General features: G+C 43.4%; 1 protein-coding gene across 11 annotated transcripts in view; it reads left to right on the forward strand.

Moving 5' to 3' along the window:
• EYA1 (EYA transcriptional coactivator and phosphatase 1) overlaps positions 1-27,430 on the forward strand; it is a 288,885-nt gene that overhangs the window by 100,904 nt on the left and 160,551 nt on the right. For all 11 annotated transcript variants that reach the window (XM_085605441.1, XM_085605440.1, XM_085605446.1 and 8 more), the window contains 2 exons: positions 11,607-11,689; positions 17,145-17,331. In XM_085605441.1, coding sequence (XP_085461567.1) covers positions 11,607-11,689; positions 17,145-17,331 — 270 coding nt within the window. The remainder of the gene's footprint in view (positions 1-11,606; positions 11,690-17,144; positions 17,332-27,430) is intronic.

Raw genomic sequence — 27,430 nt, forward strand, 5'->3', positions numbered from 1 at the left:
CTAATGGGGCAGTTAGTAGATCAGAGGCATGAGGTGGATTCAAGACTACGCATTTAGCTCGCCGACATTTATTAGCACCGGCTGTGGGCTTCTGAGCAGAGGTCTGGACACCAGCACTCACTCTTTTATCAATTAAGCACTGCTTGTATTTGTCTGTTTCTGTTCAAGTGCAAACAAATTCAGGTGCCCTTTGTGTTTTACGATGGGGATTGTAGGCCCACCATGGGCATTTGCTTTGTTTGGACACATCTGCAGTTCACACAATTTAGTTCAAACGTAAATAAAGCATGACATGAGGCATTCTATGTTGCCATATTAAGCTACAGTTGCAAAAAATGAAGAAATTGCTTCTAATCTCTCAAGAGCAGCCAATGATGGAGTCAGTGGCAATGCGCCTTACGATTGGGGTTCGAAGTGAAATGTTTCAGGGTGCCTGCTCTCAATTGTAGAATGATCACATGGTGCATTGCAGGGATGAAGGTCTTGCCTGCAAGTGATTGTCTCTAAAAAAAACTAAAGAAATGCAAATAAGGCAAACTCTGTAAAGGAACAATTGCTGTGAAATAGTGCAACTTCACATTGTATGGATAATTTAACACACATCTGGTATATTTTGTTCCTCGTATAGTTTGGTTAAAATAAAACTCAAAATTCAAATGAAAAAATAAAGCAATTCATCACTATCCTATGAAAAATTTGACAACCCGATTACGAAGTGCCAATGTACTTAGCTGTGAAAAACAGTGACAGACATGCGTCTTTAAATCTCTGCTTGTTTAAGAAAAAAGAAGAATGACGTGGTCAGAAAACATGTCTTTGTGAAAATCTACATTTTAGTCAGGACTCATGGTCAGGGTAAAGACGTGTCATGCAGAGTAATACGTGTAACGAGGAATTAGGAGTAGATCAAAGGGCAGAGTGTCTTGGAAAAAAACAGTGGCAGTGTTTACATACTTCGTGGCATGTACACGTGAAAATATTAATTATGCATCTTATTTAATAAGACCATAAAAACTATTTTAAGATCTGAGTACAGATTTTTACCCTAATTTGTTTCACCTTTCCTCAAATTATTTCTGGGTCTTTTTTGTTCTGTGTGGATCTTCCACATAACTGAAGGAGGCAAAATTGGATTCTAAAAATTGTTTTCCATTTCTGCAATGTTACACCGGTGTGCAAAGAAGTCACCCACAAGCATTGAAGAATTACGTCCCACTACTGCCTGGTTCACTTAGCTAGTAGAGACCACACAACATCATCTCTATTTAAACTCTGGTAATAACAGTACTTTTAAAGAAGTATCATTAGTACCAGTAGCATAGGTAGTAGTAAAAGAGGACTATGAGATGGAATGGTAGTAACATCAGTAGCAATCATTATCGTCTTACCAGTAGTAATATTAGTGTTAGTAAATAAGTACTAGAAAGATTAGTGCATTACCAATGCCAGCAGTCCTAACAGTAGCGGCTGATGTAATTAGTAGTAAGTTTATTGCTGTAATAATGCACTTAATGTTGCAGTAGTAGCAGTCGTAATAGGGGTAGCATCTGAAATATTAGTAGTGGTAGTCGTGTTGCAACAACTAAGGTTAATGGTGTTAGTTCTACTATTTATTTGTGGTAGTTGAATGAATGATGGTTCAGAGAGTGATACACTAGTGTTAGTTTTAGTATGGTTGTATCAGTAACTTCTTAGTAGTAACAATGGCTTTTATCCTTGCCATAGTAGTAGAACCAGTCACAGTATTACAAGCAAACCTTAAGCCTCATAGGCAATTGTGGTAAACTAAGCCAGTGCAGAGAGACAGATCGGCAGTCTCCCCTGAAAAGCAGGTGTTCAGGGAAATACAACATAGACTTGTCAGTATATTATCACACAGATGTATAGTTCCATTTAGCATATGAACACATGGAGGTCTACTGGGCCTTTCATTCTTCTGAGGTTCATTGATACTCAGTTTATTTGGGTCATAGCTACTGTTACTATCAAAAGAGCGTAGAAGCCTAAATCAGGGTAAATGACTATATATAAATAAATAGTAATGCAATGACCACATGTAAATTAGAGGTAATGGCAATAAAGCATGTGAACCAAGTGTGCCACATATCCACTGCTCCATGCATCCCATTAAACGGGCAATTTCACATACATCTCAAAACCAAAGCAGACGTCATCAAACAAAACAAGATCCTAGAAGGCCTATTGTTGATGCTAGTTAACAATGCAGGACTGCTTAAAGATATTTTTTTTCCTTTACACTGGATGGGCTCTTCAACTTCCTCAAAAGCACAGGAATACAGGTAAACCATCTCTGCCCTTCAAAAGAATAATCAGCTGCCAGCAATTATCATCATATTCTGTTTAAGAGGCAGTAGTCACCTAACAGGACAAACGAAGGGCTATACCTAGTTGGTTCAAAGCAATTTGTTATGCCAGACAAATGTCTTGGTACCGCTATGAATAAAAGGAATATTATTGTTTTATATATGTGTGCATGCACATCACTCATAGTGCAGACACGAGGTAAACTAAGACAGTAGTAATATCACAATATCCTGGTGTTAGCTACGTCTGCCTGTGGTGGGTAGGCCTCTTTGAAGAGAAGTTCCTGGACACTGCCCAGATGGTTATTCTGTCTGAGGAATAGAACACCTCTCCCCGCCCAAGAACTTAGTCTCAGCTTTGGGAGCATGTTCACACCTCATGAAGGAATAATTCAGCCTCTGGGGGAAAGTTTGAAGCTCATGCAAATGGGCTATAAGAGGCTTTGGGCAGATGAAAAGAGGTTTTTCAAAAGAGCCCTTTGTAAAATATTTAGTATAAATCTGACATTAAAAATTAACTCGATTTCCAATAAATATTTACAAAGTCTTAGAATTAACTTATTGGCAGATTCCAAGGTGGAGATAACTTTATTCAATTTCAATGTACTCACAATGCCTCCTATGTAATGAATAACCACGGTACAGCGAAAATAGTTTTGGGGGCTGTAAGTGCATGTTTTCCATTAAACCTCTACTGTCCTACATTTAGATATCATGTACCCTGCCCTTTTGGGCATTAAGGCTTACTTAGAGGTGACTATTCATACATAAAATGAGGGTTTAGACCTGTTAATCTGGCTTGAGTATAACTACACAGTGGCGACCGCTACTGTGCAATATATGTAGCCAATTTGCAGCAATCATCTTAATTTTTTCCTGATAAAATATGATAATTAATAATTTCTGTTGCTAGAAAGCGGCAAAGTAAAAAAATGAAATTGATCAAAACAGCGCACCTTACTGTATCTTATAGGATGATAAATAGCACTTTACTGCAAATTAGCATCATCGTTTTTTTATTGTAAATTTCTTTATTCAGATGTGTTCAGCTTATACACCAGTACTGTACAACAAAGCATGAGCAGGAGAGTAATTACATTTAGGATACATCAACAGGGTATGCATGTCCCTTTCCCCGGCAGCCTAAGGAATCAGAAACACTACTTGCTTGCGCTGTGTGACACGACTCTCTCTCCAGATTTACCAATCACTCCATTTCATCTCCTTTTGAAATATACAAAGTACAACAGGTACCAACATTAACATGCAGAAACTGTGGAAACCTAAGCAGCTATTGAAGATAAACATTGGTGATTACACGGGCTCAGGACTCTCAAGTCATCACCCGAGGAAGCAGGGGTGGACGATCCCAACTCCATATGTATTGTATTAATCATTACCTCTACTCAGGGTGGGGGAGCAGCATGGGAGCAGCCCTAAATTTGGTTAGTAGTTCCGCTCATCTGTGCGTACTAATCTCAACCTCCACTCCTTTGCCACCCCCACATTCCTGCAAGTCTCCCAAATATTTTTCATATATCTGTCAGCTTGGGCTCTTCCCAGTGGATGACCAAGAGCCTCTTAGCGAGCAAGAAATCTCTGAAGGGCAAATCTGTGCCCCATTTTTTTCCGCCTGTCAGGGGACTGGGGAACTCCCAGTAGGCAGCGCACAGCCAAAAGGTCCAAATGAAATTGTGTAGTTCCACAAAGTCCCACACCACACACTCCCAGTACTCATGTATTCTAACACACTGCTATGTTACTGCCAACCTCAGTCCATTCTGTCAGATCCATTAAGAATTGTATCTGCTGAAAAGGTCACAGCTACTGAATGGGAAGCATTCTGGCATAGGGTGCTCTATGCAGTGTACGTGTTACCGCCATTTACATGTCTCCACACCCTACCAAAAAATAAATGGATAGCAGCCTGGGACTCTAACGCCTTGACTTAAATACTTTTGGAGGTCCACATGATCAGTCCACCTAGCCAACAGCTTCTTCTTCCTGTTCACTCCTTCCGCACTCCAATGAGCTGTGTATTCTAACATTCCTGCTATGCAATACATTTGCAGATCTGGGAGGCCAGCTTCTCGTGTTCTGGGTATGATTTAAAAATCTCTAATTTACTCAACATCTTTTGCCCACCCACACTAGGGACACCAGAATGTTATTAGAATTATTTTGGATGTGGACCTTGGGATGCTACAAAGTGAGTTTTGCAAAGTATATAAGCATCTAGGGAGCAGTACCTTTTTGCTCAGTTCCACACTGCCCATCACCAACACTGGCAATCGTTTCCAGAACCGGATGGAGGCTCCTACAACCACTTTGCCCATAGTGATATTGATCCTCCGAGTAGTGCGCTATTTGGATCCCCAGATAACAGAAATGACCCTGCTGCTACAATAGTTATTTCCCAGGGAGATCAGCGGGGGCCCGACTCTCCAGACCTGCCAGTGGGAAGTGCACTCTTTTATGCTTATTTATGTGCAGCCCCAAGTCTTCCCTGATCTCCAGTAAGAGTTTCACCAACATGTCTGAGTTTGCGACATATACAACTACGTCATCTGCATATAGCAAGACATGAGCACTCTCACCGACCCTGATACCCCACTCATCCATATCCCCCTGCAGCCTCATTGCCAAGGGCTCCATCGCCAAGGCAAAAAGAAGTGGAGACGGGGTCATCCCTGTCTCGTGCCCCTCTCAACATATGCAATTGGAGACCTTGTTTCTGGTATGAACACTCGCCACCGGCTGAGTATTAAGTAGTTGTACCCAAGATAATAAGAACTTTCCCATTCCCATGTGTCCCAACACCATCCAAAGATACTCCCAGTTTAACATGTCAAAAGCTTTTTCGATATCCAGTGCCACTAGAGCAGCCTCTAAGTCAGTACCCAACACTGAGTGGAGCACATGGGACAGTCTTCTAAGATTTATATGCGTACCATGACCTGGTATGAAGCCACACTGGTCCTCATGCACAAGGTGAGGTGCCACCCTGCTCAATCTCGCCTCCAGTTCCTTTAACAGTATTTCTTGTCTAATATACCATATAGAGAAGGCAGCGGACCATAGGGTGCCACTCCGAACCCATTTTCCAATAATGTAATTTATCAAACATTCAATTTACTAGGTGTGTGCACTCACTACAAGCACCTGCTGTCAAGGTTCAGCCTTTGAGAAGGTTAGAACAGTAATACAAAGTGTAGCAATGCACCACTTCAAAAGTAAACAAACAATTCCCAATCACGTGTGAATTGAATGCAAATCTTGTCTTTATTTTCTTTTCCTTAAAAACGTCATACATATATAGCGAAGACAGCCAATGCACTTCTTTCATAGCAATGGACTTCTTCAGGGTACAGTAGATGCAAGAATGTAACTTCTAGAAGTTGAGTACGTCAAATAGACTTCATGCATAAATCCAAAAGATTCCCTTCATTAGTAGTCAGTATAGATCGCTGATCGAATTTAAAAAATGATATCCAGTCCTCCACTGGTACTTGGTTAGTCAGTCCCAGTAGATCCCCAAGTTGACAGTCAGCTACATTTAAGATCTGGTCCAGTATGTCCAAAGAAGTCACTACAATTGGTGCAGAGAGCTGTGCAAACCCACACCCCTCATTGAACCTGTGAAGCAGAATTGTGAGAAAAACAAGTATTTTGTGTCTTCTCTGAGCATAGACAGTGGCCTATTGGAGCCAGGGTCCATTGGGTCCCTGTCTGGTTTAAGGATCATCAAAATCAGGGCTTTCCTCATGGACTGCCAGAGCACCCCCATGCACAATGCCTTCTGTAGAGTGTCCTGCAGGCGGGGGACCAGTAATTCAGAAAATGTCTGGTAATACTCCACCAGGAGCCAATCCCGTACTAGCATCGATCAGCACGCCATGTCCTATACAGCTTCCTTCAACTCCCCAGCCTGGATTTTCTCCTCCAAATCTTCACATTGCGCTGTACTAAGACAGGGATGCTTTAGATGGTCTAGAAAAGCCCAAATGCCCACCAGCAGGGTCAAAGCCAACTCACTATGAACCGCCAATGAGTACTTCCACAGCAAGAAATTACTGCTCAATTGTGTCCCTACCACAGTCCTGTCTCACCACTTTAAAGACAGAATCCTCGAAGGAGCATGCTTCATTTTGAGTAGCGATGCTAGGAGCCACCCAGTCTTATCCCCCTCCCTATGTAGACCCTGCCTATATATATGGCAATCCAATCAGTCCCACATCTTCCAATCCTCCTCTGAGCCGCTAGGAGCTCCTTCTTGCCCCAGCCACATATGCATTACTCTAAAGTTTGGCCAGCTCACCGTTCCTCCTCTGCCAACTCAACCTCAAGTTGGTGTCTCATACTACTGGCTTTAGTGATACATTCTACCCACATCACTACTTTTGGGGCATTTCATTCTGTCACCCTCTGAGTTGTTGTGTTCCAGCTAGTGCCAAAGTATCCGTCAGTAGTAGTACCTCCCACAGTTTATTCCGGAACAGGGCACCCCCAGCACCTCTGGGTGGATGGGCCACAAGATCACCCTCGGCCTGTCCCCTCCTGTGCCACACTCCAACAGCAGCGGCACAAGATCCAAGAGGAATTTCCCCAGAAACCGCACATCAGTGGCTATCTCTCCGGCTACTAGAAACCTATCAATGCGATTATATGCATCATGCATCAAAGTGTAACTGGAAAATTCCCTGATGCCTGGTTGTGTCTCCCACCAGATGTTTTTGCAATTCCTCAATTCCAATTTTTCCCTTAATTTGGCAATCATATCGGGCTTAGCACGCAGTCTTGAGGGGTATTTGTCCATCCACCTATCTTGTATGCACTTAAAATCACCCGCCCAGACAAGAGGGACACCAACATATGGAAGTAATTCCTGCTCTATCTCAAGGAAGAACCTCCCATTGTCAGTGTTATGAGCCTACACATTCAGGAGGCACATCTTCAACCCATCTAGAAATTCATGCACAAGCAATGTTTCAATGTCTTCATTAAAACCCCTGACCTGGAACGGGAGCTGGGGGGCAATGCAGATCAAAACACCCCTAGCATAGTTAGAGTATGTGGAGGAGTACAGTTGCCCCCTCCATTTCTTGTGCAATTTCTGAATTACTTCCTCCATCAGGTGTGTCTCTTGCAAAATTGCAATATATATTCCCTGTCAACTGAGGTATATTTGGACTCTGTATCTTTTTACATATAAATTGAGGCCACAAACGTTTCACGTCAACAGTCACGTACGTTCAGGCTTAGTACCCCACTCACATCCCACCCCGCTAACCCAAGCCCCTCTCCACCCTGAACCTCAGGGCCCCACCCGACCACACAATTCTCAGTCCACCACAATAGGGGGACCACATTACTGATGCTTTGTACTGTAACTTAGCAAAACAACTCTCCCACCCTTTGGGTAAAGACATAGATGAACAATTTTTGCCTCCCCAACTAGTATCACAAGGTACCCTCTACCTCTTAATCTAATGCCACCCCTGCATGCAGAAGTGCAATTTATGGCAGGGGCCTAATGTTGCATCCCAGTGTATTTGTTTCATATGTGGGGGAGCCGTGTCACTCTGTGTCAGCCACTAACGTAGCTGCCTCAGGGCTTAGAGTGTCCCAAACCTACCCCTGCTAGCACACACTACACACAATCCAAACACCGTACTCACACACACAACTGAAAACAGTAACTGTCACTACCACACACTGACCCAACTAAACACATGCAAAAGAAGCTAATGAAGGACTAGTTCCCATCTACACAGGATGCGTTGCTCTGCTATAAAGTGTAACAATGATTACGATTTCCCCCAAAAAATTGAGCACTCCCTCAACCCACTCAATGAAGACATTCCAGATAGATGCCTGAGGTATGTGTCTGGTAATAGCAGTGCAGGAGGCCAACCGAGTATGGAATATCAGCACAGTGACCAGCGTCATCTGAAATAAGAAAGCGCCACCCTGTGTTCCATTTACGTTAAGACTCGGACAGTTCTGGTGGCGTTCTTCCACCACTTCAGTGCCACTTTTTCCAGAGTTAGTGCCGTCACCACCTCCACCAATACTCTTGCCTCCTTCTGCTCTGCTGGTTGATGCTTCAGGTCTGGCGTTCCATCCTGACACACCACTACCCCGAAGGTGGGCTGGTAGGCCCTTCTACTATGTCCATGGCACCTTGCAGCTAGTCGAGTCCAGTGTATACTCTGAGTCTAGTCTCGGGTTTAAGAGGCATTAACACAGATATTTGGCTGTCACCTTGTACTTACAGCTAATACCAGATGTCCTCAGGTGTAGTAAAGAAGTGCGTTCAACCCTCATGGATCGTTTTAATATTTAATCTTTGTCGGGTAGAGCAACATGTATCATAATCTTGTTGCTTTCAATTTTTTTTTTACTCCACCAAACATCTGACGCCTTCGCTGCACTGAGTGCGTGTAATCAGAGAAGATTCAGATCACTTGGTTCTCAAAGTTAGGATCACCAATTTGCCTGACAGCTTGCAGGATTGTGTCTCTGTCTCTGTAATTGAGGATTTTAGTGAGCACTGTTCAGGGCGATGCCCCCACGAATGGCAACGGCATCAGGGCCCTGTGCTCCCTCTCAATCACAAAGAGCGAAGAGAACTTTGCAGTAGGTATCGTGGATTTAACCCAGCACTTCAAGAATAGCTCCAGCCTCTGGCTGTCCACTTCCTCCGGGTAGCCAACAGAGCAGAGATTACAGCACCGCAAGTAACCCTCTTCATCCTCCACCCTAGTCTCAAACCCGAGGGTTGACACCGAGAGATTAGTCAGCATGGTCTTGAGGACTGCCAAGTCCTCCTGCACGTTGCCAACATGTTGTTCAGTGGCTAGCAATCACTCTGCAACCTTCCAGAGGTGAACTTGCAGCAACCTGACATTGACCGAGACCACTTCAATCTTAGCTTACAAGTTTGCACTTAACGTTTTGATGGCAGGCAGTATTTGAGCACCAGTAGGACCCTGAGACTCATGAAGTGCCCCCCACCCCGTTCAGCCGAGGTGGGACCCCGCCAGCACCTGTCTCTGGAGCCATAAATTGATGCATTTTGGTCTGCTAAGCGCTGCTGTCTATCCGTCACCATGGTTATGCACCCACGAGGGAGGGGCACAGTTGTGCTGCAAAGTGAGAAAGGGTCTGCCGCTTTCTCCACAGCATTGCCATCCCACTCCACTTTCCCTCCAAGAGACTGAGGTACCGCACCACTTTACTTCCCCCTGTGTGCCAGGAGCATCTTAGCATGCCGCCACTACACCAGCCACCCTCCTGCTGCATCCATCTGCCCAAGAACTGCTGGCGAGGATCATTAAAGGACCTCAGGGTCCATGGGGGGCCGTTCCCCAGCCCACTCCCTAAAGTCCAGCCTCTGAGGTGAGTCTCAACAGGCCCAAGCAAGCAGAAGGTCACTCACTAAAGTCCCACTGCCCATATGTAGGGCACTCTGCCACTGCAGGGCGCCCACCCAGTCACCACACCCTGGCGGACTCAGCCAACTTCAAAGATGCCCAAAGTCCGGCCAGTGGCTGTTACTCGGTGCCCACACACACCACGCCGACTCAAGCACACTTCGGCCTCTCTGTTGATCCACCATCTCCAGGTCAAAGGGAGGAGCCCGCCAGATTCAACATAGTTAGGATCTTGCTGCATACCGAAAAAGGGAGCCTCCTGTCTTTTGGGCGCTGCAAAAAACTAGTCTCAGGCCCGCCTCCACATTGAGACAGTCGTAGGCCTTCCCAAGCTCCATCCAGGCCCTGCTGGGGCCACAGGTCTAGCGGCTCACTTTTCCCTCAGTCTGAGCGGGTAGCAGCCTCCCGGGCTACAATTGCTGCATGGAGCATCACTGGCACCACAGCCTTCCTCCACCACCAGGCTGCCGGCACTGCTCATGGCCACTGTGCTGCTAAAGTGGTGTCCAGCCAGTCGCCCATCAGGCGGTCCTCCTCCACAACACCTATCCAGGCAACGGGGTGTCTCCTCTCATCTTGGAGCGATGCAGCAAGCAAATGTCACTGCCCTGGGGGTGGATCTGAGACCACAGCAGCTTGTGGCCCAGTGCAGGCTTGCACAATCCCGTTGCACTTTCAGGCTCTCACTAGGCCACCGCGAAGGCAAACCGCAGGTCCCATCGGCTCCCCTCGATGCCAGTTGGACCTCAGCATTTCAGCGCCAGGAATGTCGTCCATGACTGTCCCCACAAAATTCTTGCAGTTCAGGCAATTTTAAAGATAGCAGGCGTATCGCATTATTCAGGATGTAGACAGCCCAGGACGGGATCCATGAAAACCACGCCCTGGCGGCCATCTTACCAGGCAACGACCCAGCATCACCTTAATTATATAATCTCTCTGTTGCTCTTTCAAAGGATAGTTCTGATTCCATTGGATTTTTTTTTACCATTTCTGAAACCTTTTTTCTATCCTTGGCTACTGTAAGTTTGATATTGGATAACAAAGGTAGGTGTGTGCATGTGTGTGTTAGCAATAAAATGGAATCTATTTGAAGAAACGCGGCTGGCAAAACAGTACTCGTTTTGTGAGATCTGCTCAACTGCTATAAAAGTATAATTTATTATTTCATAGCTTGTGTAGCCCAACATTTAAGTACTCTTAATAAAAGAAGGAATAAATGAGATTTTATGACAAAACGATGTGTCTTGATCCGTTTTGTAGTTGGGTCTTTCGCGCCGTCCTTTTATAGGTTCCATACTGCCCAGAAAGTTTTTCATTTAAATGTACTTAACACCGGTACAGTTATATAGCATGATACATTTAATAATAAAGGTGAAGTGCAAGATCACACATGGAGACTTTATTGCCGTCATTTGTTATATTGCAGGAATGGCACAAACCATGCACGTAAATGAAAACAGATGATTTACAAACCTTGTATGCTAACACGTGTTAAAAACAGGCCCGCCTTTAGTTACCCTAATTGTGTGTTTACGCGCTCTGTATTTGTGCATGTGTATGCAACTTTGTCTGTGGATGAGCTGTGTTTGAGTGCGTCGGCATGCAGTGGAATAAGAACCTCAGGCTTTGGCCAGCTGTTGCATGCCCATCCGCAGGGCAGAGAGCGGGAGGGGTTTTAAGAGGTCAACATGTATTTCCCCAGCCTTTTTAAAGTTGGTAAGAACAACACCTAATGAAGTGGAAAAGGAATTAACTCTGCAAGCCCTGACGGTCTCCTTACAATGGGAAGTAGTTCCATACGGTAATTGATGTTTAATTCAGAACATTTTCCATTTCATTTCAGGAAGTAATTTTACAACGACTTCTGGAATATACGCAGGGAGCAATTCGCTTACAAATTCGACTGGATTTAATAGCTCCCAGCAGGTACATGTGCTGTAGAAATGTGGATTTAAAATGCATGAAACATTTTTCTTTTTTTTCTATTCCCTTTAGCTATGTCCTTTCTTGCTAAACTCTTTCAGAATAAAAAAACTAAAAAATGAGTTTGCACAACATAATCTGATATTTGTGATGTGATTTTTCATCGCGTTTCTGGTTACTGTGATTTTCCCTCATACTCACGTATTTGTAGGAAAATTGGTAGCTTATTGAAGAGTTCAGATTTTATATTCCAATGCGTTGTTGGTTGTGTAGCGCTCTAACCTTGAGCTATCTAAGCACCCCAACCAACAGTCTTCATTTTTCAATCTACTCGAATGGTGGCTGGATCGATGTCTGGATTTCAGTTCCAGATTTAAGGACTCAAGATGGAGACGGTTCTTCCTTCATTTCTTTCTGTTGACTCTTGGGGCTCACGCTAGCAGCGTCCTAGATGGTTCATAGTCATTTGTTATGCCAGGCTAATGTGTTGCTGCTGCTGTCAATAAAAGGAATATTAACAATCGTTTTATATATGCGTGTATGTTCATCACTCATGATGCAGACAATCAGGGGAAACCAAGTCAGCAGTAATATCACGTTATTCAAGCTGGCTGCGTAAAGACCACCAAACCGAATGCCACTTTTTCCATTCTGAATGAAGGGAGACGATAAAACCATTCTAGTTGCAATTTCAGGGTTGATTGCATATATATGACAAGAGCTTAAATTCTAAGATTATAATTGTGTGAGCAGAATGTTTTCTCAGTGCCGCGAGATTGGTGCTGCTGAGTGTCAGGGTTGCAGAATACCAAGGCTGCCTAGTTTTGATTCACTCTCATGCCGCTTTCATCCACCGCCTCCACTCCCTGCCACTTTATCTCACTTTATCTAACTCTTATAGGTTCTATTTCATACCCGCTTTTTCCATATTTCACTATTCTATTATTTTCTTCCTCCTCTTTTCCCTTATTCTGCTTTAATCTCTCTTGTTCTGGATCAAAGTGTGATGAATTAAAAATAGGTCCCCGGACTCCAAACTGAGTGTTGGTGGACACCGCCAGCAACTTCCAGCTCAAATTAAGCACTGGATATGGCAGACATCACACATTAGTCATTGCCAACACTTTGTAATATCTATAACATGAGAGATCCCAGTATTAGGTACAACACGCGCAGCTCGTTATTAGGGTTGTGCCTTCACCAAGTTTTCAGTGCATGCATTATTTGCACAGTATTGTCGTGAATGGCACTTAATACAGATCAAATTGAATTGCCCTGCTTCTCCAGTTATTTGAACAACAGGTGATGGAAGTACAACTGTCTATTGTACAGGACAGCAGAAGACTGGGGATTTGATGTCTGAGCTTCCAGGTATTGTGCGTATGTGTGGTGTTTCCTCCGCATACATCATACATAAAGATCTGAAGGCACACCTTTTTAAATAGCACAAGATCACGATAAATTAACAGGTCATCTAAGATTAACAGGTCACCTCACACCACATCATCATGGACACTGTCTCCAGTCCTGGACTTTTCGCCTACGAATCATCGTTTTCAGGGGTGTGTGCTAGTTTAAGTACTTTGATGAAAATAAAAAGAAGACTGCCACACACAGAATGCATTAGTCTAGCACACAAAAGACCAAGACTGGCAAAACTGTCTATAATGACCATGAAGGAGGTTGGTCACACTGACCCATCCAGTCACCATTTTACTTTATCGTTGGCTTTGACTCTTTGCAGTGTTCTGATGACGTTTATCTATCTATCTATCTATCTATCTATCTATCTATCTATCTATCTATCTATCTATCTATCTATCTATCTATCTATCTATCTATCTATCTATCTATCTATCTATCTATCTATCTATCTATCTATCTATCTATCTATCTATCTATCTATCTATCTATCTATCTATCTATCTATCTATCTATCTCTCTCTCTATCTCTCTCTCTCTCTCTATCTATATATATATATATATATATATATATATATATATACCCAATACCATAACAAATTGAAAAAGCATAAACATTTCATTACAAATAAAAAAGAAACAATATAAAACCGTAAATTTACTAAAAATACATTATATTTTAAAAACATTACTAATTAAAAATATTATAATTTTAACTAGACACAAGGATAATAATGTACATTTCATTAATAAATACTAAACTATAAAAGTCCACAAGTAAAACATATAGTATAAACACTCCAATTTATAAAATAGTCCAAAATAATTAAAGGCCAGAAAAGTACAAATTACTATTCCCACTACTATAAATGCAACAGTAGGGAAAGCGTTGAATTGCTCAGGGGTAAAATGTACTATTCCCACTCCATTCAGTGCAACAGTAGGGAAAGTGTTGGATTGTGGAGGGGTAAAATGTACTATTCCCAGTCAGTTTAAAAGTAGAGAAAGTGTAGGTTTACGGAGGGGTAAAATTTACAATTCCCTCTCCAATAGTAGAGAAAGCGTTAGATTGCGGAGGAGTAACATTTACCATTCGCACCCCAGTCAGTGTAACAGTAGGGAAAATGTTGGATTGTGGAGGGGTTAAAGTTACTCTTCCCACTTCAGAGATAACAACAGTAGGGAATGTCATGGGCGCCTTCAGTATAATACGAAAGGGAGTAGACCCATTGAAAGGAGACTTGTCAGGGGTAGTGTATCACTGTCTTTCATCAGAAAAAAAGTGGGTAAAATCAGTTAAACAATTCAGAGAGGCAAGGGCTAGACACAGTTGGGTAAATATATATAATATGTGAGAGCAAAGTCAGAGATGGATACTAGGGGGCTGATTAGGATGGCGGTCCCGACACAGGCATTATGATGCCACCGCCACCACAGCAGCCGCTATGCCTATACTTGCATTGCGGCAGGTGCTGCTGGCTGCAGCACCCACTGCAATTCAAAATAGGGACACCTGACATATCCCTGCACTACGTGGCAGGCACCATGCAGTGCCTGCTACATGGTGCAGGGATATGTTGGGGGCACCATAGGTGCCCCCCACTGCCCATATCGGACGGCCAGAGGGGAAAAGGGGGCCGGCTACGGGCCCCCAAAGTCTCTTTCTGCCTACCTTTTCATGGCGGGTTACCCGCCATGGAAAGGAGGGTGGAAAGGGACATTGTAATCCCAACGGCAGTGCCTGGCCTGCACCGTCACCATGGTGGACAATACAACCCCCTCCGCACGACCTGCCAGCTCAAGGAGCATGTCAGATGCACGGCGGTCGGTCTTGCCAACTGCCAACCATCCGCCCGCCATTGAAATAGGGCGGGCAGATAAGATTGTTCTGATGGAGGTGGGACCACCATTGATGGGCTTTCGGTGGTGGTCCCACCGTCATCATAATTGTCCCCTAAGCCCTCATTGTGAATGACATCAGAAATAGGCTGGTAATGCAGCAGCCAAAGAAGGACTAATGCTGGCAGTACTGCTACTATTGGGCTCAGGGAAAGTCCAGATATTTACGAGTTGGACCCTGAGGTATCCTTAGAAATATGGAGTTAACGGGTAAATCAGAAATTCCAGGGCTAATTCCTCATTGTACCTCAGACTTTCACCTAAACGTTTTGATTGCTGAATTTTCAGGGGAAAGTGAATAGAAGAGTGGTGTTCCCGCTGATCTCATTATTCTGACGGGGTCTTGCCCATTATTCTCCCTATTGGAATAAAGTGGCCACTCATGAAGAGGGCCTGAAAGAAATCCACAGAGGTACTGTGCTGCAAACAGGAAACTGCCAAATTAGTTGAAAATGCTCGTATGATAGTCTTTAACTGCTGATCTAAGGCCACATGATTCATAGAAAAAGAGGTCACTTGAGTGATGCCGTGTTAACAGTTTCAAGGCATACGGCAATGTATTATTTATAGCTGTGCCCTGGTGCTACCCAATTGCTTCATCATATTGAAAGTCAGTCTTGCATGGTATCAGGTCACCGGTTGTAAATAAAATCTGCTTTTTGCATGCGGCCCGCACCATCTGGTTGAACCCAGTAATCGAGATGAAACTTCTTGATAAACAAATGCTATGGTGTTATGTGGTGCGTTGATCATCACAAGGAAAGATTTTATTCTTCTACTCCTTACCGAGTATATGTTCTTCAACTTTTTATTAATCTGTATGCTTGCAGTTTCTTGATGCTAGTTACCCTTTGAACTTTGTAACTTTCAAAACGTGTCAGTCATGACACTTGTTAGCCTCTTACAGTTCTGCACATGTCTATGGGCCCGATTCACAGAACTAATCTGAGACAAAATCCTAAACTTACTACTTTTGGTATTCACAGAAGGCATTTAGTAGTAGTAAAGTTAGGATTTTGTCTTAAGTTTGACTTAAGACAAACTTAAGACACTCTTAAGACAAACTTAAGACTGAGAAGACAAACTTAAGACAGGCGTAAGACAGACTTAAGACAGACTTAAGACAAACTTAAGACAGACTTGAGACAAACTTAAGACAGACTTAAGACAGACTTAATACAAAATCCTAACTTTACTACTACTAAATGCCTTCTGTGAATACCAGAAGTAGTAAGTTAAGGATTTTGTCTCAGATTAGTTCTGTGAATCGGGCCCATCGATTGTTGAACATCTGTGAATGATAAATGTCTTTTAATGACAAGTCATGTTAAAAATAGACAATGCCTATGCAGTAGGTATGACTTTATTCCAACCTTTTAATTGGAACTATTGATGCTATTAAGAAAGCATACCCCAGTGGGCGTTTACATCCTGTATATGCTTTTACTGTATGGTGGAAACCCCGAAGAAAGTTTTCTTAGAGGTCAAATGGGCGTGTAGCAAGTAGACTGTAACTGAGAAAAGTTGTTCTCTACTGTACTATTACTCTTAATTTCTTTTCTGAAATATTTCTGTCACCATATGATGCCAGGTATTACCCCACTATGGTTTACTGCTGTCAAATGTCTGCTACATCACACTGATGACCCCTAAGCAAAGCCGAAGGTTAATTGTAGAATGAGCTGAGTAGATCATAATGTGAATGTTCATGTTTAATTGCTGTCTGAATGGGCTTTGGTACTGAGTGCACATTGGTTCAACAATAGGCATCTGGGTACCTTTAACATCGTAGAATGTCGACACACCTTTCCGCACAGCCTTGTACAAAGCTGCATTTCCCGCAAAGCGATTTCTATTTATGATAGGACACCAAATATTTTGATAAACCACTCACTATGATCTAAAGATTATGACGTTGGCATTTATATTTATTGTTTGATGATTGTGTTTCACCCTTTTCAATATGTTAGAAGTATTTTGAAACTATAGTATACCTGTGGACATTTTCTGTATGTAAAACAGTGCAAGAAACATACACAGAGTAACGAAATGACTTATGTTTCCAATTGTGCTTTGGAATGTATAGAAGGAAGTAGCATAATGCTTGACTACTCTTCTGTTGCTTTTTGCACGGTAGGAATATCCTTCATATCCCAACTTCGGCCAGGGCCAGTATGCGCAATATTACAATAGCTCGCCGTATCCCTCTCATTACATGAGCAGCAATAGCACCAGCCCAACGACACCTTCCACGACGGCGACATATCAGCTCCAGGAACCACCATCTGGGATTGCAAGTCAAGCAGTCACAGACCCTGCTGCAGGTAATTGCCTGTATTTTGTGAGTCCTCCTGGGTATATTTCTTGTGGCTGAAATTCACTGTATTTTGCAACAAACTAATACCTAAATCAGAGCTCAATTCAGTTTTTCATTGTTGAAAATACGTGAATGTATTTCATATAGTTATGGTGTGCTTTCCCCGCTGTTTAATATTACCTAATATGTAAGCAACTAATGAGACTGCATGGCACTGGCAATATTAATGATGTACAACTGAGTGACAATTGCACAACAAATTAATCAGGTTACAGTTTGAGTACCAACAGATGGACCCTAATGGCCACAAATTTGCAAATGACATGTGATTTGGGAAGGCAACAGAGCTCCTGGTTATGGTTCAGTATTTTCTGGGTGCCCTATGTCGGAATGGAGATAAAGGCTTTTGCTGTTCGAGTTGCTTAATACAAACAGCCGCGGCCCGTGGAGGGAGTTCCGTGGGGCGGTAAGGTGGGGAGGGGGAGGGGTGGGTGGGGGGTTCTAAAAACCGGAATATGGATAATTGCAGGTAAGGAAACAATTAAATAAATAAAATGAATTTCGTAGCGCGCGCTGCATCGCATTTTGCGTTGCAGCGCGCGCTACGAAATTCGTTTTATTTATTTAATTGTTTACTTACCTGCAATTATCCATATTCCGGTTTTTAGAACCCCCACCCTGCCCCTCCCCCGCCCCGCCTTACCGCCCCACGGAACTCCCTCCACGGGCCACGGCTGAATACAAACCAAGGGATCTTTTACACTCACAAATTCCCTAGGGATTGTGACAATAGTGCTGTATTGTCACACTATTTGTAATCCATATTCTCACACTGTTTGTAATCCATATACTCATGCAGAGATAATGCACGAGACTTTGGTCAAAATTGGGATTACCCTGCTCCTGGAATGAGGACCTGAGTGAGGACATACAGTTCTTAATTCCTTTTTCTGTGTTTGGCCTAACTGTACACTTTACTGCATTTTACAAGCCATGGTTGATTTCTTTAGGGGTTTGGCACATGTGTGCGGTTATGCAAAGACAGACGAAATAGGATTAGCTTTAAGGGTAGGGGTGAGCGGTGAACTCCGCTCTGCTGGTGGAGCTTGCAAAGTTTTTCCCTCTCCGTGCTCCGCCTGGAGCTCGGAGTTCGACAAAAAACTCTGCCTATCACGTAGTGTAGTCGAGTTTACTGGAGCCGACCCACCCCTGTGAAGGTGAAGAGAATACATCCTCTATTACTAAGCAATACAGTCCAACTCTGAACACAGCAACTGTAAAACAAAGTGAGATCTCCAAGAACAGCCGTATGGCATACTGCCCCCAGAGAGTAGCAGTTGTATTGTTGGTGCTGGGAGGAAGGTTTTCATCAGCGGTTTCAGCTGCCCATTTCTAGTATAATGGCTGCTAGTTTGAATCATGTTGAGTTGCTACCCTCTCTTGGATTATCTAGGAGCATTCTTATGTTCCTGCGCATGCTAGGCAGGCATCCTCTTGGTGTCCTGTTCCTTAGTAAGATGGCCACTCCAGTGGTCTGGGAAGCCGCTGACCCTCCCATTTTCCCATCTGCCCCTGAGCAGCTCTGGCTAGTACTTCCAGTGTGCGCACTAGTTGCAGTGTGAAAGGTTCCGAAATTTCCTGGCACTAGGGATGGTAGCTGAGGCTTCCAGGTGAGTGTACGCTAAGTATTTACCCGAATGACCTTCTTTCTGTTTCCGAAGGAACACCATCTCAGGCCCGTAGTAGTGGTTACATAATGCACGGGTGTCAGCAGAACCTGTATCCCACCCATTCCTACGCTAGCTAGCAGTCAACATGACCACTAACCAAACGAAGCACTATGTATGTGGTTTAAGCAGCACAAGTAGTTAACTGGCAAAAGATGTCAGTAAACAGTCTCCCCATTATTTAAAAAACTTGTAACAAATGAAACAGTAGCAGTAGCAGTAGCATTGCCAGGCACCCATTTCCATCCCCTCCTATTAACAGCCCATTGTTCACAGCACCAGCAATACCATATTGCCTCGTCAAAGAGCTATTGGCATTTGACATATGTCATGTAACTGTTGGGGTGTTGCAACGCCTTTTCATTCTGCAGAAGACAACACAGCTTTTATGCATCTCCGCATAATTCCACGTAGTACAACTCCACAAGCTCCGCCCACCAGATACCCCCAGGAGACCAGGATGGGGATATGTTGTGCACCAAAGGTTTTGACTAGATTAAGATGCTAACGTGGACAGGCATTTTAGGATGAAGGCTTTCTCCAGGGCTGGACTGAGGGACTCAAATCAGACCTGGCAACAGAGTCAACCCACCCTCCCCTCCCTTCATCTCCTCACACTAGTTTTTTCCATCTATCAAATCTCTCTCTTTCTCTCTCTCTCTCTCTCTCTCTCTCTCTCTATATATATATATATATATGTATATATATATATATACATATATCTCTTCCTCTGCTCGCTCTCACTTCTTCCTCTCTGTTCTCCTTCCCTCTCACTCCTTCTCTTTCTTTCACTTAAATATCCCTTGTGGCTTTTGCAAATAACCTCAGGGAGCTTTCGAAAGCGACAGAGGCAACACGAGCGGCTCTGGGCTTTCAAAACCGGCCTCCAGGGGCACCAGCCTATCGGCGCTGTGGAATAAAAAGCCTATCTAGTCTTGGCTGCCTCGCAACTCTGTACTGTTGCAGGAGTGCAGCATGCTGTAGTGGTACTAAGCAGCTAGTTTTGAGTATATATCTCTCTTTAGGTCGAGCGTGAGCCAGCGCGCAAGTGCTGCTCTGCGTAGAGCTGTGGTATTTCTGTACGGAGAGAACCTTCGCCCACTCCCCCACCCTTATTTTTCATTGGCTTGTGTATTTGTCCTTTGTAAATGCTGTCTTCTGATTCATTATGAGGCTTGTTAGTGCCTTCTTTGTACCGCCATGTTGTCATTTGTACCCTCCCATGGTTACTGGCCCCTTTACTTGGTTGTTACACGGGGCGTGTACTATTTCCTTTATTAAGTTTTTCCAGTAGGCGGACGACGTACTTCGCTTATTTCTTAGGGATTTGATAAATGCCTGGTTGAGTAATGTTAGTGTTGGTTAATGTGAAAGTAAAATTAGTTTTATCATGCTCATATCTCTGTATATAGCTGGACGTGCTGAAGGATTTTACTGTTCTTCGTTGAGCTGTTTGGTCGGTTCTCCATTCATAGCCTTTGTATGCGGATTGCTTTCTAGACAATACCATCCTCCAGCTCAAAACTTGCAATGCAATGTTTGTATGAGGGTGTGGAAATTAATGTTGTGTGAATGGTTTGGAGATCTGTGTTGCTGGTGTGCTGCAGGGGTAGCCTTGTTGAGATGGCTTGGTTTTGCCAACTAAAGGGCGTTAATGCTATGTTGTGCACGAGGGTGTCTGGGTCTGACTGTAGCGCTCTGTTTTAGAAGAGTGTCTTATAAGTTCGATTGAAAAAGTGTTGCGTTGCCCAGTAGGTACCTTGTGTGTACGCAGGCAGCTGGTTATCGTTTGGCAGAAAGGTGTTCAATTTTATTGTGAGTTTACTTATTGAATGCTTTGGTGTTGTGTTAAACATTTTGGTGACATTTGTAGTTTAGTGATGGGCAAGTGTAAACCATATGTTACGCTTCTACTGTGCTCAACAGAAAAGTTACAACAGAAGAAGTAAAAGGGAAGTTAGTTAGGCTGGCTGTTAAAAAGAGCAGGGGAGGGGTGGTGTGGCATATATTTTTTTCTTTACACGGGGCATGAGTCCTTTCAAAATGTAAATTAAGTGGCGTGTGCAAGAGGTGTGAGGGTTGACAAAAGCCCTGCCCAGGTACAGCTGGTCGATACTTCTTCCTCAGGAGTTGGAGCAAGTTCTGGTGCCTGCCGTCCCATTCCTGACTTCTGGGAGTACAGAGGTGTGGGAGTTCGAGGACTGTTGCCCGCGATGCTTAAGAGCATGCTCTGGCACTCATCTAGTTTAAGGTGGCCTGGACTTGGCTGCCAGACTGTATGGGGCTGCTGAAAGTAAGACTTTGTGGCTCGATGCGAGAATACACTCTTGTTTGGAACAAGTGGAAGGACGTGTGGCGCAGACCCCTAATCATTTCGCTTTAGGATTTCAGAATTGGACTGCACGGGGGGAGAGAGAGAGAGAATGGCGTGTGCGCATGTCTAGGGGACGTAAGTTTGGGGGAGGGAGAAGGGGGAGGGCGTAGGATTGAGCACACAAACCATTTTTAAAGTGTGTATGAATTAATGGATGAATGAGCTGAATGAGTGCAATATGTCTGTGAGAACAGGTATAGTAGGAAGAGTGAAAGTAAGCTAGAGTGCCTTTATGAGGGAGCACATTACGATAGTAATTACCGCACTAATACTGTTCCTCCTTCTCACCAAATTCTAAAACAGTTTTGTTTTCCTGCGTGTGCTTATTTTATACCTGGGAGATGTGGTGGTTTCAGTCGGCAGGCCAAGTCTGAAAACATTATGGTACTTGTTTTAATGGATTTTTTGTTCCTCTGTATTCCGTGTAATAGTAAACGTGTACCCGAAATGTACTACATGTTCTATTGACAATCAGAAGAATTCCATATCGAAAGTACTCTAGTTCAGAACATGTCATAATACCGAATAATTGAGTGGAATATCAGCACAGTTTTGTGTCCTCAGTGTGCAACCTGCTTGACTGCAGGTTCTAATTAGGTCGTGGCAAAATCTGTTGTGCTGCATAATTTCGGTAATTTCGTTTTTCTCTTGTTAAGTAAAATCACGCTGTTAAGTAATGTTGCATAATTATTAGCAGTGTGCGGCAAACATTTAGCATGGGAACAACACGAATGGCCGAAATGCTAGAAGCCGCTGTTTGCGGCACTTGTTTGTTGCGCTGTTTTTTTAGCACATACTATAGCACCAAATGATGGACGTGAAGTTACTTTTGTACAAACAAGACATTTATTTAATTAAACTGGCACACTCCAGCACAGCATGAAGTAGGACTGCAGTATTGCAGCAAACGAGCGTCTGTCGCGGTAGCAATGTATGGGAAAATTGCCAGCTAGGTCCTTTCAGAACAAGCATTTGCAATGCAATAGGTCTCGCATTTACGCGAGTTTGAGCTATTGGCATTGTAAATGACAATGCCTTTTATTTAGGTTTTAAAAACCAAACCACAAATTAAAGGCATAGGGCCATATGTAGAAAGCAAAATTGCGATCGCAAACGCCGAAATTCGCCAATGTCGGCGTTTGCGATCGCAATTTTGCTAAGTGGGATGTAGGAAGGAAAATCTGCATGCAAAATAAGGAATCGCAAAATTTGCGATTCCTTATTTTGCAAATGCATTTAAGGAATCCCAAATAGCGATTCTTTAAATGCAATGTAGAAAGCACTCAAGTTGTGCTATTTTGGCTTAAGGAATCGCAAATTACCACCAACTTCAGGTTGATGGTAATTTGCGATTTCTTTCAATAATGCAGTTTTTTGCATTATTCAAAGTGCTATGTGGCACACATACATGCCCTTAGGGCATGTATGTGCGCCACATGTGCACCCATGCTCATTACAGGGGTGCAAAAGGGTGTCATGTTGACACCCTTGCACCCTTGAAATTGCATTCTCAATTTGCGATTCTCTAATTGAGAATCGCAAATTGAGAATGTCTTCCTATTCATTCCTATGGGCCTTTTAGCCCATAGGAATGAATGGCAAGGTATTCCTTATTTGCGATTCTCAATTAGAGAATCGCAAATAAGGAATAGGTGGGATTCGCTAACAAAATTGCTAATCCTACCTACATAGCGTTTTGCTATTCTCTAATTGCGATTCCCTAAAAATTGCAATTAGAGAATCGCAAAACACAGCCTACCTACATATGGCCCATTGTCATTTACAATGCCAATAGCTCAAACTCGCATAAATGCAAGACCTATTGCATTGCAAATGCTTGTTTCTATAGTCATTCAATCAAGTGGCCTTCCGTTTCTCTCGTTACGCAGCAGTAAAGTGTAAGTGAATTGGAACTACTCAGGTTCAGGGATTACTCACATGATGGACTTAATGTAAATAATAATGGCCTGCACTGTTCCACTTGATCACAAATAGGCTTTACCGAGACTCACGCACAAGTTTGGAGAAATCAACTACTATTATGGTGTCTTTATTAAAATTCCAGTTCCGTTACTTTTCCTAGATTGTATTTGCAAAAAAGTGTTTTTAAGATCATGGAAATTATAATTGATCTACATAAAATGGATGCTTTGTTTACCTCAACAGGTAAGCCAACATGTTTATATTTTGCTCTTGGGAACTAAACTTGTATGTATTTTTAGGTCGAGCCTAGACAGCGCATGCAGAATATGGAGGGTCATTTCTCCTGCCGCTTGCCATTGGTTAATTCTGGCATTACTCTTCTTATCTGGCTTATTGTTGGCTTGCGATCCGATACGTCACTTCCTTTTTGCTTCCGTTTTGCTGGAAGCAGCACCTACCAACTACAGTTTAGTTCCGCTGCTGGGCTGTTATCTTTTTAATTAGGGACTACTTCCTAGTTTACCAAGTGCCCTGTTGTGCGCTTTCATGTAATGGCGAACGCGCCACTTTGTTTTTTAACAAGCGCCCATTGTGTGCTTTTGTGTAATGGCGGACGTGCCACTTTGTTTTTTAACAAGCGCCCTGTTGTGCGCTTTCATGTAATGGCAGCGGCGCCACTTTGTTCGCATGCAGGTCCGTTATCTTACTTTGTTTTTTTAACAAGCGCCCCGTAATGCCATTCACGTAATGGTGGCTGCGCTACTTTGTTTACAAACGCGGGTCGCCGAAAGAAAAGTGCCAGCCGCTATTAAAATGCTGGACCCATGCACAATTCCACCGTCAGGTTTCGGGGTAACGGCGGATCACCTTTCCAGGATCTTGGAGTTGGTAAGGGGGTCTTGCAGGGAGAACCGGGGTGAGGAGTCAGCCTTTAGCATGTCCATGGGTTACAGTTATTAACGAGCGCACACAACGTTGCCAGCAAACACAGCGGGGGTTGGCATCATTCTGTGCGCCTGCTCTTTCTCTGCCTACACTTGACTTCGCTTTTACTGACTAAACACCACTGCCCCGCGGCTCAAACTACTCAGCTTTGTAACCAACTGATCTGCGATGAAATACCCATGAGTGTTATGAGAGTGACTGGCTACAGTGTGACTGAGGTTATGCGAGTCCTCCGTGAGTAACTTTGTTTTCACTGGCTGAGTGCACAAAACTGCTATTTGCTGCTCTATGACCGGGCGCTCTGCCTCTCACTGAAGCTCTCACTCTGTTTCTGGCTGCAGATTGACTGCTAGCTCGCATTTACGTGAGTTTGAGCTATTGGCATTGTAAATGACAATGCCTTTTATTTATATTTTGGTTTATAAAACATAAATAAAAGGCATTGTCATTTACAATGCCAATAGCTTAAACTCGTGTAAATGCGAGACCTATTGCATTGCAAATGTTTGTTTTATTTCGTTGTATTTTGTAATGCATCTTGACATTTTGTAAAACAGTCGAAATTTCAGATTAGTCCTTTCTTTACAAATAACGCTGCAATTATAGTTCCCCAAACTCTAAGTGTGATACAGGCATTATTCATTTTGCAAGCTACCTACATAGTTGGAAGGGCCTGCTTCTTTTCCTGCCATTACTCTGTTCTCGGAGGACTCCGTTTGAAATACAACTTCAAGCCTTTGTATGTTTTCTCAAGAAATCCTAAAGCCCTGTGTAGCGCAGGGCCAAGCAACGTATAACTAATGAAAAATGACAGTTTGGGATTTTCAGTCGTTTGCTTCTGATAGCAAGAAAGCCATTAACAACTACTGTATTACCCGAGGAAAAATACATAAAAAATGTGCCTGGCCTCTGAAATTTCTCTGACGCTTTTGGAGAACTCATGGGCAGTCGATCAGAAGATTAGCACACCATTCTGTCAGAAACATATTATTTGAATTTTAGTAGCGAGGGCAGGGATGGCCTTGCAGTCCAATTGCTTGGCGCATGATATTATAAAAACTGTGCTTTCAAAAATATTTGGCAAAAAATATTCAGAATTTTGACACATAGCCTAGTAAATGGCATACTACATGCTTAGATCTTGTGATGCCACTGAAGCCAACAAATGGTGGAAAATTGCTCAAGTAAGTAAAAGTCGAGTTGCTTTTCGGAAATTCCAACTGTAACCTCAGCATTTACCTGCCTGGCAGTTGTTGCTTAAGTGGGAGGAACCACCATGCCTGGTTCGCATCCTTCATATTCCTCTGACAAAGCAAATCAAACTAGGCAATATCATATCTGAATTCCATCTCTCTAACCGTGAAAGCCCATAATTTGCTGCTCACTAAATCAATATTTAATTATCTCTGTGGCAACGTGTCCAAAATTTTAGAATTCCACAGCAGAGGAAAATACACCACCATTCGCTTGTCAGAATTGCCCTTAAAGTATTACTGACCATCTTTTGCACACTTCTGACGGTACCCGCCTGTTAGAGCAGAACTGCCATTTTCAATAGTTGCCGCACCAGTCTTTCTGGGTGGGGGAGGTACTATAAATGAGCAGGCTGACGCGACTGCGTAGCACTGCTATTTGAGGTGGGAATGACTGCTCTGATTTCGTGTTTTATGTTAGCCTTTTAAATTGCTACTTCGAATTGCTGCCATACACTTGTAAGAATTGCCTTTAAAGTATTACCGACCATTTTGTATTTTGCTCACCTCTGACGATACCCGTCTGTAAGAGCGGGACCACCATTTTCAATAGTTGCCTCACCAGTCTTTCTGGGTGGGGGAGGTACTATAAATGAGCAGAATTACGCGACTGTGCTGTGGACGCATGTAGCTGCCTACTGCTGGCACACAAAAAGCGCGCAAAAGGCAAGCTCGTCTGCGCCTGGATCACACTGAGCGCCAGGACCCCTGGTCTGTTTGCTCCAAAAAAGCCGTTCACTCTTCAGTATTCCAGGGAAGGGCTTCTGGCCCTCAATACGGGGGTTAGGAATATGAACTGTACTGCTCTTGAGTCGCATCTTGACCTGGACGTGGTTCATTGCTCCAAATATACTCTGACTCTTACTAATGCTACAATTCAGTATATACACTGTGTAAGACCTGACTCAGCTTCTCGTACCACCCCAACCCAAGTTTTTAAATGTACCTTGATGGATGCAAGATCGCTGATCAAACATAAACTAGACTTTGTGGAATTTTTGGGAACACGTGAGCCAGACAGTCTTTAGTACCGAAACCTGGGCGGATATTGCATCTTGTCTGGACCTGGTTCAGGCTATCCTGGCTGGTTATATGATTGCTAAAGTTGGCAGGTCAAATAAAAAAGGGTCTGGACTGGCTATTGTTGCTCGCAACTACATTATCGTTCACTGTTCCCCGAATATAAATAATTCAATTAGTGGAACACCTTTCAAACAGAGCTTGTGAAGCACTACACCTTCAGAGGCTTACTAACATACCGCCCCCCTGGCAGTACAGCATCATTTGTACCAAGCCTAAGCATATTATTAAAATCTAAATCTGCAGAACTTTAATTACCATCTCAAAACAAACAAGGATAAAGACATTGTCTTTCTGACCAACACAATGTCTAGTCTAGGACTACATCAGCTTGTCAGATTTCCCACGCATTCGGCAGGGCATACACTGGATGGTGTCTTTTCCAGCAACTCATAGCTCCAGGTAACAAACTTGCTACCACTATTGTGGTCAGATCATAAAGCTGTGTTGTTTAGTATTACTTCGGTCCCTGCTTAACAGGGGCATAAACACCCAAAGCACCAAGGGCAGGGCCTGGCGGAACATCAGCCCATCTGTCCATCTGCCGTACATGCTGCCCTATCCACAACCTTGCCAGAAATGAAACCTAGTTGCATGATAGATCTCGATTTAACAATACAGAACTATTCTGCGTGAATGTATGTTCTTATCCCGCATTCTTTTTCCCCGCAGGGAATCACAATGCGGTAGTTACAACGACAGCATTGTGATTCCGCATACCATTACTCCGCAAGTCGCTGGATGTTGGAATAGTATAATATACTATTCCAACTCCAGTCTGTGCGGACAATAGGGAAGGTGTTG

The sequence above is a fragment of the Triturus cristatus genome, chromosome 5_1, assembly GCF_964204655.1.
Source record: "Triturus cristatus chromosome 5_1, aTriCri1.1, whole genome shotgun sequence".
NCBI classification, from domain to species: Eukaryota; Metazoa; Chordata; class Amphibia; order Caudata; family Salamandridae; genus Triturus; species Triturus cristatus.